This window comes from Clarias gariepinus, chromosome 26 (genome assembly GCF_024256425.1).
Source record: "Clarias gariepinus isolate MV-2021 ecotype Netherlands chromosome 26, CGAR_prim_01v2, whole genome shotgun sequence".
In the NCBI taxonomy this organism is placed as follows: Eukaryota; Metazoa; Chordata; class Actinopteri; order Siluriformes; family Clariidae; genus Clarias; species Clarias gariepinus.
In genome coordinates, this window is record NC_071125.1 from 24,686,958 (window position 1) to 24,705,535 (window position 18,578).

At 41.5% G+C, this 18,578-nt stretch overlaps 1 protein-coding gene across 1 annotated transcript in view; it reads left to right on the plus strand.

The window, feature by feature from the left end:
• The window catches only part of map3k15 (mitogen-activated protein kinase kinase kinase 15), a 46,755-nt gene extending 42,748 nt beyond the window's left edge, over positions 1 to 4,007 (plus strand). Inside the window, exons 29-31 of the mRNA XM_053487533.1 lie at positions 692 to 819; positions 2,004 to 2,080; positions 2,572 to 4,007. Coding sequence (XP_053343508.1) covers positions 692 to 819; positions 2,004 to 2,080; positions 2,572 to 2,662 — 296 coding nt within the window. The 3' untranslated portion in view covers positions 2,663 to 4,007. The remainder of the gene's footprint in view (positions 1 to 691; positions 820 to 2,003; positions 2,081 to 2,571) is intronic.
• Positions 4,008 to 18,578: the final 14,571 nt, after the last annotated feature.

Consider the following 18,578-nt stretch of genomic DNA (forward strand, 5'->3'; position numbering starts at 1 on the left):
CAGGAGCGTGTGAGAGGAAAAACGCTCGCGCTGTTGCACCAGCTGCTGTTCACCATTAAACACACGCCGCCTCCCCTTGACTTCTCCGAGTCCCGTGTCCTGTCCATGCGGTGAACCCAGAAGAACTCTCAGCCAGATCGGATCCGGAGTTAAAAACGTTGGATTGTGAGTACATTGTACACCAATAGAAACAAGAGTGTCTCTATCATAACTAATGTACTCAATGGTGGTGATTTTGCCGGTTTTAAAACGCTGAAAACTAACTTAAAAAAACAAAAACAAAGAAAAGGGGGTCGTTGCAGTCGTGACGGCAGCCGACCTCACCGGCGCCATCTCGAATCGAAAATATACTGCATTATTAACGAGTTCTGATAGGATAGGATTTAAAAACAAAAAACAGCTGCAGTAATGTTCTCCAGACGTGTTCATGCTGTTGATCAGCGAACGTAAGTTTCAATGCTGAGAAGAAAGCCTTTTTCATGCTATTAGGTTTAAAAGAAAAGTGTCCGAATTGTTCAGTTTTAAGATGAATTAAAAGAAGAAGAATTATTGCTTGCTTATCGTATTATAAAACCTTACATTTTGCATTTTGTCACACATAAATCAAGATAGGGGTGCAAACTTTTGCAATCAGTAAAAGAACAACTCATGTCTATAAAGATTATGTTCATTTGCTCCATCTGACTCCCAGATAACGGTGTGCTCTCACTGGACACTCCTTCTCCGTCCATCTTCCACATGGCGGCAGAGCTGGAGGCAGATAAGGAACTGATGGAGTGGCTGAAGCAGCAGGGTGCGGACCCAGAGACCATCGACAAGGTGAGAAGACGCTCTAACCTCGGGGTTTCATGCCATCAGACAATCCTACAACGTGGTTCTCCTCGTCTCCGTCCTCCTGCTGCCTTCCTCAGCTCCACTCACCCCCCGTCCTCTTCTCCTCCACTCATACGGCCTGAGTGTTTCCCGGGGCTCGGCGCGTGGCGGATAAGGAGTAGTTTGCGCACGCAGTGATCCCGTGTTACAACCTCAGTCGTCTTTAACTCTTCGTCATCACAGCTGTGTTACTCAGGCCAAAGAGAAGAGACGATATTTGGGCCCATTTTTATGAGGCGCCGTATACGGCTTAAATCAAACTTCATCTCGCATTTCATATCTACTGTAATGTGTGTATGCCAGTGTTTCATGTGTGTGTGTGTGTGTGTGTGTGTGTGTGTGTATGCCAGTGTTTCATGTGTATGTGTGTGTGTATGCCAGTGTTACATGTGTGTGTGTGTGTGTGTGTGTGTGTATGCCAGTGTTTCATGTGTGTGTGTGTGTGTGTGTGTGTGTGTATGCCAGTGTTTCATGTGTGTGTGTGTGTGTGTGTGTGTGTGTATGCCAGTGTTTCATGTGTGTGTGTGTGTGTGTGTGTGTGTATGCCAGTGTTTCATGTGTATGTGTGTGTGTATGCCAGTGTTACATGTGTGTGTGTGTGTGTGTGTGTGTCTGTGTGTGTGTGTGTGTATGCCAGTGTTTCATGTGTATGTGTGTGTGTATGCCAGTGTTACATGTGTGTGTGTGTGTGTGTGTGTGTGTATGCCAGTGTTTCATGTGTGTGTGTGTGTGTGTGTGTGTGTGTGTATGCCAGTGTTTCATGTGTGTGTGTGTGTGTGTGTGTGTGTATGCCAGTGTTTCATGTGTGTGTGCATGAGTGAAGTTTGATTTAAGCCGTATACGGCGCCTCATACGTTTTCTTTATGTTGAACCGGAGAAAAAAAAAACAATGTGTCATCATATCAATAATATCGGAGGGGAAACAGCGGGGGAACACAATTGCTGGGGAAAATACCACAAACCCGAAGAGACGCATCGAGACATCCCATAATAATCACCACGCCACTGAGCCATCCAGTAGAGGGTTAAATAACCTAATCACCATAGTTAACTAATAAATAATTAATACATTTTCTCTGTGTGTGTGTGTGTGTGTGTGTGTGTGTGTGTGATATTACACTGTGTCTTAGTTTGTATCGGAGGATTACACGCTCAGCGATGTTCTCAACGACGTCACCAAAGATGACCTTCAGTACATGAGGCTGAGGTACGGTGTTCTAACCGCTGCACTCTCACCGAGACCTGTGTGTGCATGTGTGTGTGTGTGTGTGTGTGTGTGTAAATTGGATTATTTACTCATTGCAAAAAATGTGATCTCATCTCTAAAACCTCACCATCCAAACATGTTCAATTTGATTTACTGTATATTTTTTGTTCTGTATCTAAATGTAGTCTTACATTAAATCTCTAACCAATCTACCAAAGAATAATAATGAGATTGTTTTATAAAAATATAAAATAATAATAAAAATAATTAAAAGTTTAAAATTAGATCATTAGGCAAGTTAGGATGAGTAGAATTAGAAGAGCTAGACTTGTCCAGTAGGTGGTGCTGCAGGGGTTGCTTAAATTGTGGTAAAAGTTCTGGTCTGTTAAATTCGTATTTACGTTTGAAATTTCTGAATGTGTTTCTGAATGTGTTTCTGAATGTGTGTGTGTGTGTGTGTGTGTGTGTGTGTGTATGTGTGTGTGTTACAGAGGTGGTGTGTTATGCCGTATCTGGAGAGCCATCCAAAGGCACCGAACCCGAGAGCAGAAGAGAATACAGAGCGATGATGAGACCTCTTAGGGATGAGCAGAACCTCTGCTGTCCATCTGAAGAACTTCTGAATTGACCTCACACACACACAAACGCACAATCCTTGCACATCCAAAAATCCCGACATTGTTTTTCCGCGTCACTCCACTGCTTCCTTCGTTCCTTTTCCGCCTCGGATTTGCATGCGAGGCCTTTCCCTGCGCTCAGCCTGAACTTTCCCATGACGCCCATGATGTTCCTCTGACCTTCTCTGGGGAAAATCCACTGCACTCTCCTAGACGGGTCTGTGTTTGCATTATCGTTGGTGTTCTTGTCCTGTCTTGTTGTTGTTGTTGTTGCACTTTGTTACTTTGTATATCTTTTCTTTCGATTAGTTTGATGCATTAATGAAAATCCTACGATGTGATTGGCTGTCACGTTCCGTGCATTCCTCATGCTCATGCTCTGAAACCACGGGGAACATGAAGATGCTTTTTTTGTGTTTTGATTCACAAGTCTGAACAAGTGGTCAAAAAAAAAAAAACAGATTCCTGAGCATCTTATTTCTTCTTCCTGTTGGACTGATGATGGATGATCTTAAATCTTCTGTACTTCGCTAAATGTTTTATTTATTTCACACTAAATAACGTAACACTGAGTGTTTGTGAATAGTTCAGAATAGTGAAACACAAGTGAATAAATCTAGCAGAAAAATTTATATTTAAAAGGACATTGTCATAGAGGTTCATGGCACTCAGGTCGTTTAAAGTTCTTCACCTGGAATATTTTCAGATTTGTACAGTACAAAAGTTTGCACACCCTTAGGACAAAATGCATAATATGTAAAAAAAAAAAAAAGGTCATTTGTTTTAAAAAAGAATTGTTCCATATCATTTCACAATTTAATAGATTTACTTAATTTGTAGATAAAATCAAACATTTATTCATCAGCATTAGGGGGCACAAACTTTTGCATGCAATTGTAGTTTTTCACTTGACTGATCAGGCCTGGTCAGATTGCAACCTTCAAGATTCGGAAGCTTACATTGTTGACACACCCAAATTTAATACTTATTCATTTCATTTTGCTGAATTTTAAATGAATTATGGATATTAGATTTTTTTTTTCCATTTCAAAAACCTTTAGGGAGTAAAAACATTTTCATTTGATTGAATGTTTTATTTTAAAATAACTAGGACATAAAAACAGCAGTTGGCTGCGAGTTGTTGATGTGGTTAAGTCACACTGAAAAAACACAAACTGTTTCTAAATAAAATTAAGCGTTATTTTTATATTTAGGCGCCTTTTCTGTAATTAGAAACTTTTACAGGTCAGTATTAATAAATCAGCTTCTGGTTGTGGTTCAAGAGCAAAAATACATAAAATTAATTCAAATGAAAATAGTATTTACATTTATTTAAATTATATTTTATTATTATATTAAAAATATTTTTTTTCCTTAAAGTGAATATAGGAATTATAAATAAGTCATTTATATTTTTTATATACCTCTAAATATTAATAAAGATTAAAATTTTCATACTAATATTTTCATATTTTAATAATATACACTACCAGTTGGGGTTTGGGTTTTGTTTTGTTTTTTTAAAGGTTTTAAAGGTTTAACACTAATACTCTAAAAAATGTGTAAGAAATATTATTGTATAAATACATGTATACAATTATTTCTATACCAAAATAGATTTTAAAAGTAGTTATTATTATTTGTTTGTCAAATGTAATTGTTGAACGTAAAAATAACCGCATTGCAGAAGTGGTGAGGAGCTCAGGTTTGTTAAGTGAACTCCTGACGAAACTAGGTATGAATAATTTTAAATATAATTGTTTTTGTTCACATCATCATTCCACACATGTATACGTCCATATTATTATAGTTATAAAAAGCATTAATGGTATATAAAAGAAATAATTAAATCGTTTCTAAGTAAGGGTGCACAAACATTCGATCTTTTCTACGTGATGCGTCAAACAAGCATGGCAGATGGACAAAAATGTTCCACTTGGCCTTTGAAGAAGTGACAAAGTGTGACTGATTTGAGCTACAGGTTGTCTCACGCTGTATAATTTAGCGTTAGAATTCACCCTCAGGTAGAAAGTCGATATGTTTAGAAACGATTCCAACATTCCTGAACAATTAATCTCGCCTACATCTCACCTCTCACACCCGAGTTCTCTGGAACTCACCGAGGCAATGGAAGGCGTGGCCTCATAAAAATATCTACAAACAGTTAGCATCTACGAAATTCTCATTTACATTTGACGTTGTTCTGAAATAATCACATGCAAACTGCATGTGCAAACACACACACACACACACACACACACACACATACACATACATACACATACACACGCAATAATCTTTTTAGATTGTTTATTACGGTAGTGAATCAGGGCCTTAAATTATATGAAACTATGCATTATGCTAAATTGTAATAAGCTAATCCACAAACCTGATGAAGTTCTCACGAGCTACGAGCCATGACTCCGCCTCTCACCTCAACTCCGACCAATTACTTTTAAAGTGAGCTGGAATCTTTGATTTCCGCTTGAATTTCCGTTAATGTGATTTTAATTAAGTAAACATGTGTTTAATGTGTTTAACGCTAATTAAACTTTAGCGAAGGCTTTGACTTTTGAATCCAAAGCACATGACACGCGGACGTCCTGAACCTCTCGCTCTTTATCCTGCTGAATCTTTGTGTTTAGTTTCTGAGCTGTATTTAGTGCTGTTGATCTGTGCACAAGTTTGACCTCCTAGTGTGTGTGTGTGTGTGTGTGTGTGTGTGTGCATGTGTGTTTATCAGGGTTTCAGTAAAATATGGGCTGTTTTGGTATGAAGCACTGGCAGTCATGGAGGAAATACATGTACAGTATTTTGCATATAAACGGAAGAATGTTGACTATACACACACACACACACACACACACACACACACACACACAGAGATATCATCAAGATCTACAGACATTACAGCAGAATATGTTGTATATCTCTCCATCTTTCACCGTTTCTGTTCACTCAGCTGTGTTAGCGAACTTACAAAACACTTTTCCTCCAGCTGGAGCGACTCGAAGCCTGTCACTGTGACGTCAGTCTGATGTTTTACTCTTCTAAAGTTTCCTTCTTTAAATAAACACAAGACACAAGAAGCTATTTTTGGTTTTCTACTTGTTTTTTTATATTCTGAGATTTTATGCGTGTGGAATTTAATTGCTCACTCATAACCACATTTAAAAAAAATGACCAGCACAGCGCCATCTGTTGAATTTTGGAATGAACTGAAATTTTTACGTGTTACCGTGAATTGCGCTGAATGACGATGTGACATTGCGTTTATTAAGTAGATTTTATTTGCACACTCAGAAGCTCCACAGATGGCGCTGTACAGTTCTGACATTTCCTTAGAAGATTCTTTTCTCCTGTGTGCATGGTGTGTGTGTGTGTGTGTGTGTGTGTGTGTACTGTTTTGTTTAATTCTTTTGTTTTTTTTCTATGTTATATAATAAAGAGCTCTTTCATCGAGCTCCATTTCACAGGAAACTTAGAAAAGGGATTAAGATGGAAAATATAAGGTTTTTCTTTGTTAAGATTAAAGCCTAACCATAAAGGAAGAAAATAAAGACTTCTAACAATAATAATAATTCAATTCAATTTTATTTGTATAGCACTTTTAACAGTTGTCATTGTCGCCAAAAGCAGCTTCACACAGTCAATAGAATTATTTAATTGTGTATGGAATGTGAGCGTGTGTGAATCAGAATGGTCAGTTTGTCCCTGATGAACGAGCCGAGGACGACGGCGACAAGGAAAAACTCCCTGAGATGGTAATAGGAAGAAACCTTGAGAGGAACCAGACTCAACAGGGAACTCATCCTCATCTGGGTGATAACGGATAGCAGGGATTGATCTGCACTCATACTGTGTGTTAGGAGGCTGGAAGTTCAGTATCACAGGAGATGTGGAGAAGTTCAGATGGAGTCCAGTTGGTTATTGGAGGCTCAGGTAGACTGTAGGAAACTCCAGTCCTGAACTATCAAGTGACTGAAATCACGAGTCCTCAGAGAACAGCTGTCTGCATCAGGCGAAGTCAGGACCTCAGGAGATACATGTATAGCTCGACAGAGAGACAGGGAGAGGAAAATAGGGAGAAAGAGAGGAGAAAATCAGAGAGCAGAGGAGAAGGAGAGATGGCAGTTAGGTCTGGTCACTGTCAAACAATGTTTAATGTGAATGTATATTTACTGTAGAGTGCAAGCAGAGACTCCGGCAGGACTAACTATGACATCATAACTACAACAGACATGAGGGCTTCCTGAGATGTAAAGCAACCAATCACCTCACCGTCAGCAAACCTGAGTGATCAATGAGAGTGAGGAAGACAGCATCTAAACATACCAGTTCACCATAATACTCTACGTCCATGAGTCCCCCAGATCTGCTCCTTTACCTAAGGCTAATCTATTTATGAGACTGAGACTGTTTATGAGACTGAGACTGTGTCTGAGTCCCGAACACTATTTGGAAGACTATTCCCTAACTTTGGGGCTTTGTAAGAAAAAGTAAGGCATTACAATAGTCCAACCTAGAGGTGATAAAAGCATGAACTAGTTTTTCTGCATCGTTTAGTGACAATATATATATATGTCTGAGGTGAAGAATGCTATCCTGGTAATATTATCTACATGAGCTTCAACTGAAAGACTTGGAATCTATAATCACACCGAGGTCTTTTACTGTTGTACATGAAGGAACAGAAAGGCCATCTAAAGTTACAGAGTGATCTAGAATCTTGCTTCTAGCTGCTTGTGGTCTTCTGACTAGAACTTCTGTCTTATCAGGATTTAGTAAGCTGGTTCATCTTATCTGGTTTTGCTGATATGTATAATTCAATTCAATTCAATTCAATTTTATTTATATAGCGCAATATGGTCATTGTCTCAAAGCAGCTTCACAAAGATGAAATAAAAAAATAAAATAAAAAATAATAATAATAATAATAATAATAAAATAATAAAATATTAATAATAATAATAAATTGTGTATGTGTGAGAAAAATGTGTCTAGATAATAATGAGATGAATGAATGAAATGTCTCTGATGAGCAAGCCAAGGGTGACGGCAACAGTGGCAAGGAAAAACTCCCTGAGATGGTAATAGGAAGAAACCTTGAGAGGAACCAGACTCAACAGGGAACCCATCCTCATCTGGGTGATAACAGATAGAGATGATATAACATCATGTGTGTTATGCAGCTGAGAGTACAATATAATAGAAATTCTTTAAATGAACATGAAGTCCAGTTCAGCAAAGGGAGTCAGTAGGTGCAGAGGGCAGATGGGGTCTGGATCACTGGGAGCACAGGAGCAGGATGTGTAGCTCCAACCATCATAAGGCAGAATTCAGCTGGAGCTGGTCCTTCTCTGGATGCCTCAGGATCCTCACAGGGTTGGCCTTTATCTACTGAAGCTGGTACAATCTCCAGATGCCTCGGGATGGGTAGAAAAGTACAGAACAGATGGAGAGAATTAGCATAGTTGCCATTCAGGATAGGTGTACTGGAGTATGAAGTTATGGGATGAGTTACGCGTATGCCAGATTAAAGAGATTCGTCTTGAGTCTACTTTTAAACTGGGAAACTGTGTCTGAGCCCCGAACACTGTCTGGGAGGCTATTCCAAAGCTTTGGAGCTAAATATGAAAAAGCCCTGCCCCCTTTTGTAGAACTACCAGAAGTCCAGAGTTTTGTGATCTTAAGGAACGTGGTGGATTATAGCGTATCAGAAGACTGGTTAGGTATGTGGGAGCTAAACCATTTAAAGCCTTATATGTAAGTAGTACTATTTTGTAATTAATTCTAAACTGAACAGGTAGCCAGTGCAGGGATGATAATATTGGGGTTATATGATCATATTTTCTGGATCTGGTGAGAACCCTGGCGGCTGCATTTTGGACTAACTGAAGCTTGTTTATTGAGGATGCAGGACAACCACCTAGTAATGCATTACAATAGTCCAGTCTGGAGGTCATGAATGCATGAACTAGCTTTTCTGCATCAGATACGGATAAGATGCTCCTAAGTTTGGCGATATTTCTAAGATGGAAAAAGGCTGTTTTTGTGATATTGGAAATATGATTTTCAAAGGACAAGTTACTGTCTAATATTACGCCCAGGTCTTTTACTGTTGAGCTGGTAGTAACAGTGCATCCTTCTAAACGCAGGCTGAATTGTGAAAGCTGTTGTGTGCTGGTTTTTGGGCCGATGAGTAATATCTCTGTCTTGTCTGAGTTTAGTAAGAGAAAGTTATTGGTCATCCAATCTTTTATGTCCTGGACACACTCGGTTAATCTAGACAATTTAAGTATTTTGTCTGGTTTTGTTGAGATATATAATTGGGTATCATCAGCATAACAATGGAAACTAATCCCATGTCTTCTAATGATGTTACCCAGGGGAAGCATGTATATTGAGAACAGCAGAGGTCCTAAAACTGACCCTTGTGGGACCCCATATTTCACTGGCATTACACCAGACAGTTCTCCATTTAGGTCTACAAAATGGTATCGATCAGACAGGTATGATCTAAACCATTTTAATGCCTGTCCCTGAATACCTATGTGATTTTGTAAGCGATCTATGAGAATGTTATGATCTATAGTGTCGAATGCAGCACTAAGATCAAGCAAGACTAGAATTGAGGTGCAGCCTTGGTCCGAAGCTAAAAACAAGTCGTTTGCAATCTTAACTAGTGCAGTTTCTGTACTATAATGGGGCCTGAAACCTGACTGAAATTCTTCTAGGATGTTGTTTTCCTGCAAAAATGTGCATATTTGAGCTGATACTTCTTTTTCTAATATTTTTGATATAAAGGGGGGGTTTGAAATTGGTCTATAATTTGTTATTTCATTTGCGTCCAAATTAGATTTTTTAAGAAGCGGCTTAATAACTGCCAACTTGAAAGCTTTAGGGACGTGACCTAGATATAATGAAGAATTAATAATGTTTAGAAGTGGCTCTCCAACCGTATGCATCACTTCTTTCAAAAATCTGGTTGGGATTGGGTCTAACAGGCACGTTGTTGATTTAGCTGAGGTGATAAGTTTATAAAGCTCTTCCTGTCCTACACCTGTAAAGCACTGAAAAACTAAATGTGAAACTTTAGGCTGACCTAGATCATGAGATGCTATTAGAGGTTTAACTTCTGTTATTTTCTTTCTTATGCTATAGATTTTTTCATTAAAGAAGTCCATAAAATCTTCATTACTAAAATGTTGTGGAGTACTCTCTGCAGGCAGCTTAGGTTTTGTTTGTCGGGCTACTGTACTAAATAAGAACCTGGGATTGTTTTGGTTTCTTGCTATCAGTTGGCTAAGATGCTCGGTCCTAGCAGGTTTTAGAGCCCGTCTATAGCTGCACATACTGTCTTTAAATGCAATTCGAAAAACTTCTAATTTAGTTTTTCTTCATTTTCGCTCAAGGTTACGGGTTGCTCTCTTTAGGGCGCGAGTATGACTATTGTACCAAGGAGCAAGTGTTTTATCTCTGACTTTTTTTAATCTGATGGGAGCAACAGTGTCTAATGTTTTGGTAAAAATAGTACCCATGCTGCTAGTCATTTCATCCAGATCGTCTGCCTTTAGGGGTCTAATAAGAATTTGGGACAGATCCGGCAGATTACTTGTGAATCTGTCTTTAGTAGTCGGATTCATATTTCTAACAAATCGATAGAAACAATGAAAACTAATACCATGAAACTCTAACACTGAAAGTAATTAAACATATTGAGTACTGTTAACTTAAATAATTACAAATAGATCAAATTAATAGACCTTGATGATTATTTAAAACCTTTTGGTATTTATGAGTTTGTTGAAATGACACTTTTCAGGTTAGTTGAATTTATCATTTTAAATATCCGTAAGTACTTAAGTAACAGTAAATGTCACCTTAAAGTTTCACCAACTTAAAATCTTTCAGACTAGCGATTTTGTGTCTGATGTCATCAGGGCAATAGGGCACTGGTGGCTCAGTGGTAGGTGTTTCGCCTGGCATGCGAAATGCCCGGGTTCGATTCCCAACAACTGGATGAAGTGCCCGTCCCAAGCCCAGATAAAATGGAAGGGTTGTGTCAGGAAGGGCATCTGAAGTAAACCCTGTGCCAAGCTTGTGTGTGGACCAGATTGTCTGCTGTAGTGACCCACTGCCGGGAGCAGCCGAAAGACCAACAACAATTTGTTTAATTTGCAACAACTAAAAAGCTACTTATACTAATTCTATTAAAGGTGGACTAGTTAGGCTAATGCAAGTAAAGATCGATTAATATGAATGAGTACAACAAACTTAAAAACTTCAACTTATTCGGGTTTACCGTGTGCGGAACACCAAACTCCACTTAAGAACATGCAGAATAGTCACCATTTAGATCTACGATGGAAATGATGATGATAATAATCTGCATAATGAAGTACAATTTGTTATAGATTTAATTTAGCATAGACTAAATTTACTCTACACTGTAATCTGTATTAACAAAGTAAAAGCATGTTTTTTCCTCTGCATATGAACTTTAGCCTCATGGATTTTAGCCTTAAGAGCTGAAATCTTTCCAAGAAATTTGCCTCGGCATATGAAGCATTTTCAGCATAAGAGCTTGGAACTGGGCCAAATCAAAAAGTCGTGCGTACGTCCGGGAGCCACTCAGAATATTTGTCCCTTAGTGGAAAGCAAAGCGAAGCAAGTTTAAGTATTTTTAAGTAAGTTTAAGTGTTTTTTTGCATTTTGTGCAAGATTTAGACCCCTACAGTATCTCACCTATGTGATTTGATTCACAGTGAGACACGGTGTTAGGCACCCCAAGCCACGGCGATGTTGCGTGAAGTTCTGCAGGATGCACAAGCTTCCACGAGGACAGGCAAAAAATTTAAACGTGTTTAATTTTTCTCATGGACAGATTGAAAGCGTGATCAGTACGCCACTGGAACCTGTTTACGTAGGTGAGATAGGGGTGTGGGTATAAGGGGGTATAAGGCACAGCACCATGGGTCTCAGGTCTTCAGTTGCACAGTGGGCTTCATTGTAGTGAAAAAGAAGTTTGGAACCTGCAGGATTCCTGAGAAACTTTAGAAAAGCCTTGGGCAGGGAGGAGAATGCAAAGGCTGCTTTAAAATAGCTTCAGAAGCCCTCTGTAGAGATGAGAGAACCTTTTGAAAGAACAACAATCTTTAAAATATGCCATCATTCTGGTGATAGGAAACAAGATGGCGCCGGTGAGGTCGGCTGCCGTCACGACTGCTCCGACCACCTTTTCTTTGTTTTTGTTCTTTAAGTTAGTTTACAGCGTTTTAAAACCGGCAAAATTACCACCATGGGGTACATTAGTTATGATAGAGACACTCTTGTTTCTATTGGTATACAATGTACTCACAATTCGACGTTTTTAACTCCGGATCCGAGCTGGCCGAGTGAGATCCTGAGGGACAACAAAGGACGCGACGCGAAGCGGCGGCCCCGAGGGAAACGAGCCGGCGTCAGGAACAGGCTGAGAGCCCGTGCACACCGCACACCTCTGCCTAGCATCCTGCTTGCCAACGTCCAGTCACTGGAAAACAAGCTCGATGACCTCAGGGCCAGGATAAAGTTCCAGAGAGATATTCGGGACTGCAATCTCCTCTGCTTCACCGAGACATGGCTGAACCCAGCGGTGCCGGACCACGCCATCCAGCCGGCCGAGTTCTTCTCGGTTCACCGCATGGACAGGACACGGAACTCGGGGAAGTCAAGGGGAGGCGGCGTGTGTTTAATGGTGAACAGCAGCTGGTGCAACAGCACGAGCGTTGTTCCTCTCACACGCTCCTGCACACCCAACCTGGAACTACTGTCCATCATGTGTCGTCCTTTTTACCTTCCTCGGGAGTTTACATCGGTCATAATCAGCGCCGTTTATATTCCACCACAAGCGGACACGGACACTGCCTTATGCGAGCTGCATGAGGCACTCACACAGCACCAGACACAACACCGGGACGCTGCGCTTATTGTGGCGGGGGACTTTAATAGTGCCAACCTCAAACGTGCAGCGCCAAACTTTTATCAGCACATCACTTGCCCCACCAGGGGCGAAAGGACACTGGACCACTGCTATACAACGGTCAAGGACGGCTACAAGGCACAATCTTGTCCACCGTTTGGTAAATCCGACCACGCCGCCATCTTCCTCATGCCAAAATACAAACAAAGGCTGAAACAGGAAGTTCCGGTTCAGAGGGAGGTCGCGCGCTGGACGGACCAATCGGTGGCCGCGTTACAGGACGCACTCGATGACGCAGACTGGGACATGTTCAGAAACAGCTCCGATGGTGACGTCAGCGTGTTTACGGAAGCGGTTGTGGGATTCATCGGGAAATTAGCGGACGATACCGTAGAAAAAAAGACTATTAAAACGTTTCCCAACCAGAAGCCGTGGGTGGATAAAACCATCCGCGATGCTCTGAGATCTCGCACCGCTGCCTACAACACAGGACTCGCGTCGGGGGACATGGAACCATACAAGGCTGCATCATACAGCGTCCGGAAGGCGGTGAAAGAGGCGAAGCAGCGCTACGGGAGGAAACTAGAGTCACAACTCCAACAGAGTGACTCTAGGAGCCTGTGGCAGGGATTAAGAACAATAACGGATTATAAAGCACCAACATCCGGTATGATAAACGCAGACGTGTCTCTGGCAGATGAGCTGAACACTTTCTATGCTCGCTTCGAGGCTGCAGCTAAGGACGCTAGCGATGCTAATGCTAGCGGCGCTAACGGCTGCAGACAGGAAGTCACTGCCAGCACCGGAAGCGCGTTCATCATCACCGAGCATGACGTGAGGAGAGCCTTCAAGAGAGTGAACACCAGGAAAGCAGCAGGACCAGACGGCATCTCAGGCCGTATTCTCAGAGCCTGCGCAGACCAGCTAGCACCTGTGTTCACAGAGATATTCAACATCTCTTTATCTCAGTCGGTGATCCCCACATGCTTCAAAGAGTCCATTATTGTTCCTGTCCCAAAGAAACCTCATCCTGCTTCACTCAATGACTATCGCCCTGTAGCCCTCACTTCAGTAGTGATGAAGTGCTTTGAACGCCTGGTCAGAGACTTCATCATCTCTTCACTACCAGACACACTCGACCCACTACAGTTTGCTTATCGTCCAAACCGTTCCACGGACGATGCAATCTCTCATCTCCTCCATACATCTCTCACTCACCTGGACACTCGGAGGGGGAATTATGTGAAAATGCTCTTCATCGACTACAGTTCTGCATTTAATACCATAATTCCCTCCACACTTACCACCAAGCTGGAGCACCTGGGACTCAGCTCATCTATGTGTCAGTGGATCTCCAACTTCCTAACTGGCAGACCACAGGCAGTAAGGATGGGCGGACATGTCTCAGCCTCTCTCACTCTCAGCACTGGAGCCCCCCAGGGTTGTGTTCTGAGCCCCCTGCTGTACTCTCTGTACACCCACGACTGCGTGGCCACTACCAGCTCCACCACCATCATCAAGTTTGCTGACGACACTGTTGTGGTGGGCCTGATCACGAACAATGATGAGACGGCCTACCTGGAGGAGGTTGGAAATCTGGAGAACTGGTGCCAGAGAAACAATCTCCTCCTGAACGTCAGTAAGACAAAGGAGCTGATAGTGGACTTTAGTACAAAGCAGATGAGGAACTACCAGACCCCCGTCATCAACAGGAGCCCAGTGGAGAGAGTGGACAGCTTCAGATACCTCGGTGTTCACATCACGCAGGACCTGGCATGGTCCTGTCACATCAACACCGTGGTAAAAAAGGCCCGGCAGCGTCTCTACCACCTCAGACGCTTGAGAGACTTTAGACTGCCCTCCAAGGTGCTCAGGAATTTCTACTCCTGCACCATCGAGAGCATCCTGACGGGAAATATCACGACCTGGTTCGGGAACAGCACCATGCAGGACAGACGAGCTCTACAGAGGGTGGTGCGATCAGCTGAGCGCATCATCCGCATCGAGCTCCCTGACCTGCACTCGATCTACAACAAGCGGTGCTTGACCAAGGCCAGGAAGATCGTGAAGGACCTCAGCCACCCCAATAACGGACTGTTTACTCTGTTGCGGTCTGGGAAGCGATTCCGCTCCTTGAAGGCCAACACAGAGAGACTGAGGAGGAGCTTCTTCCCGCAGGCGATAAGGTCTCTCAACCACAACCACACCACTATGCAGAACTACACAATATTTTCATAATTGGTCAAATCTATCAATCTTCTTACATCCATGAACACTATGGACAATTACACGCTCACCTTCCTTCATATATACACTACATGTCGTACGTTACATCCTGGACCATTGCACAAAGACACTTTAATAACTTTGCACACCTACCTTCACAACTACACTACATTTTACAGTTTTACGTTTACATCCTGGACCAGTGCACAAAGACACTTTAATAACCTCTGCACTAAGACACTTTGTTCCATGCATATTTGCACACACCGTACAGTATATTTCAATTTGCACAGTATATTTCTATTTTGTACATCCTATTTCTATTTTTATTTTTAGTTCTATTTTTTCATAGCACATTTCTATTTTTATTTTTAGTTCTATTTTTCCTAGTTTAATTTAATTTTGTAATTTAATTTCTATAGTATTTCTTTTATTCATATTTATTTCTTATTTGTAAAATTTAACTCTCTTTTAGGGTCAATGGCAGTCGTATAATGCATTTCACTACATTTCGTACTGTGTATGTTTGTGTATGTGACAAATAAAATTTGAATTTGAATTTGAATTTGCTAATGGTGGCAAACATGGCTAGACAGAAACCACTCCTGAGTATACGGTGTAAAGTCGAAGCAGGAACGTATAGGACTCATGCACGAGGGAGAAGACTGATGTCCTCAGCGGAGCAGGGAGTCACAGCGACAACTGGAATGACTACAGCAACATTTTTAGACCCTCATTGAGATGGATCACCATGAGCATTCTGCGTGTGAGGGAGAAGTCCTTAGTGGGACAGTAAAGGGAGGGGTGGGGTAATGGCTAACGTCCTGACAATGTCTTTCTGGAAATGCCTAAAGCTTTTTGATAAATAAATAAAATATCTATGTATATATAAAGAATGATAATAAGGACTTGAACAGGGACAATAATTAAATGGAGACACTTAATGTGACAGAGCCACACCCCTAATGCCAGGTCATGCTAGGGTGATGCTGAAGGACCTGACCTGGATGTTTTCAGGGCAAGTCATTGAGCACGTGACTCGGGACAGTTACTGCTTGCTGCCTCCATTCTTCTGATAAACATTCCTGTAATATGCGTTTTCCTTTTCTTAAATAGAATACAATCAAATCTAACCCGAGTCAGAACAAGATTCAATGGAGCAAAACAATGACTGAAAACGAAACAAGAACACAACATGTACAAAACAGATAACAAAAACCTGACCAAACACACGTCAGAAGGTTAATAGAGACGAGGATGCAGCAGGCTTAACCAAGTTTAAATGTTATTCTCGCGCATTTTGAAAAACTGAAGGTTCGTTATCAACCCCACCATGTCCTGGCTATTGACAGGTTCTGTCATATTAGTGCCAGTTTCAGCACACATGTCCTACAGCCCTCATCAGTTCCAGAACATCACACGGGCCTGTCATATGTCGTCTTGAACCTTCTCACCTGCTTCATGTTTCTCGTTATTGAATTTCTTTGGTAAGCTACTGATATCTGTTTCTCTTTTATTTAATAAAAAACAAAGACCAAGCTGTGCCTTCCTGCCCCGCTGAGGACGTCACTATTCGTTCCTACATTCCTGAAAGAGCACTCGGCAGAGGCAGAAGCTTTAGCATTCACAGACAGACAGACAGACAGACAGTTAGAGATAGCAGTGTGCCACATACACACTTTACAAGGAGGAAAATTTTGCCAGCCTACAAAACTGGATTTTCAAGAATGTTGAGGACTTGAAGTGGCATAGAACAGCTAACACATGTCAATAAATAATTATAAACATAAGCTTAAACTCCAGGGGAAATGACTTTTACAAAGTCTTTTATCATTGTTATTATAATTGTTATTATTGTTATTATTTTGCAAACAGGTTTATGGCCATGACACTTTTCCCTTTTTTAGCGTGTCTTGTTCCTTCACACTGTTCCTCGAGGTTTTTGATCTCACGTGTCACACAGATTCTTCTGAGTCATAAAATCATCTTGAACCCTTAGACAGGCTTGATGTGCATTTTCTCTTACATACTGGGAGAAGAAGCCTTTTCTGTAAAAGTGTGCACGTACTGAGAGCTAAATCTTACACACCCGGCAGGTTGTCGATATTAAGACCAAACTAATGAGCAAAGAGTTCTTTAGAGAATAAATGAAGGTTATAAAGGAATAAAAAGGTTCTTAGCTTTGTCGTTGGAATCCATATGGAATATTTTAAATGAGGTCTTTAAGTTGCCTTCACAAATATAAGATATTACTAATTTCTCAGTGTCCTGCAGTAAACTAGTTCTGAAGTCATCTGGGGTCCTAAAGACGTCCTGCAGTCCCGTGCCACCTGGGTAGTGCCAAACATCCAGGACGTTTATTAAAAGTAAAGTTAAATAAAATAAAAATGTAGCTAACGTAAAATAGCATTTTATTTAAGTGACAAATCTTAAATAAACCACTTGGGGGGGGGGGGGGGGGTACTAGGGGGATGGAAATGTGGAAATGGCAGTAGTAAATACTTTTTTCCAGAAGAGGCAGGAACATAGGGTGACATATGGGTGGGCCAGGGGTAGCTCAGTGGTTAAGGCATTGGACTACGGTTCAGAAGATCCCAGGTTCAAAATCCCACAAGCACCAATTTGCCACTGTTGGGCCCTTGAGCGCGGCCCTTAACCCTCAACTGCTCAGATGTGTAATGAGATTTTAAAAAAAATGTAAGTCACTCTGGATAAGAGCGTCTGCCAAATGCCTAAGTGTAATGTAATGTAAATATAAGAGTGGAGGCAGAAGCACTCAGGTAGACTACATCTTGTGTTGATGTTGTTATCTGAAAGGGATCAGTGACTGCAAAGTGTTGGTATGGGAGAGTGTAGCCAGACAACACAGAATGGTGGTGTGTAAAATAACCCTGGTGGTGAGGAAGGCGAAGAGGACAAAGGCAGAGCAGAGGACAAAGTGGTGGAAGTTGAAAAAGGAAGAATGTTGTGAAGTCTTAAGGGAGGAGTTGAGACAGGCTATGGGTGGTCAGGAGGTGCTATCAGTTGACTGGACAACTACAGCCAATGTGATCAGGGAGACAGGTAGGAGGGTACTTTGTGTTTTTTATCAGGTAAGGCAAAAGTGGACAAGGAGACTTGGAGGTGGAACTAAGAAGTCCAGGAGTGTATACAGGGAAAGAGGCTAGCTAAGAAGAAGTGGGACACTAAGAGGACTGAAGAGAGTAGACAGGAGTACAGGGAGATGCAGAGTAAGGTGAAGGTAGAGGTGGCAAAGGCCTAACAAGGAGCATATGAGGACTTGTATGCTAGGCTAGACAGTAAGGAGGGAGAGGGGGATCTGTACAGGTTGGCAAGGCAGAGAGATAGAGATGGGAAGGATGTGCAGCAGGTTAGAGTGATTAAAGATAGAGATGGAAATGTACTGACAGATGCCAGGAGGGTGATGGGAAGATGGAAGGAGTACTTTAAGGAGTTGATGAATGAGGAAAACGAAAGAGTACAAAGAGTAGAAGAGGTGACTGTTGTGGAACAGGAAGTAGCAAGTATTAGTAGAAGTGAGGTGAGAAGGACGTTGAAGAGAATGAAGAGTGGAAAGGCTGTTGGTCCTGATGACATACCTGTGGAGGTATGGAAGTGCTTAGGAGAGGTGGCAGTAGAGTTTCTGACTAGTTTGTTTAACAAGATCTTGGAGAGTGAGAGGATTCCAGAG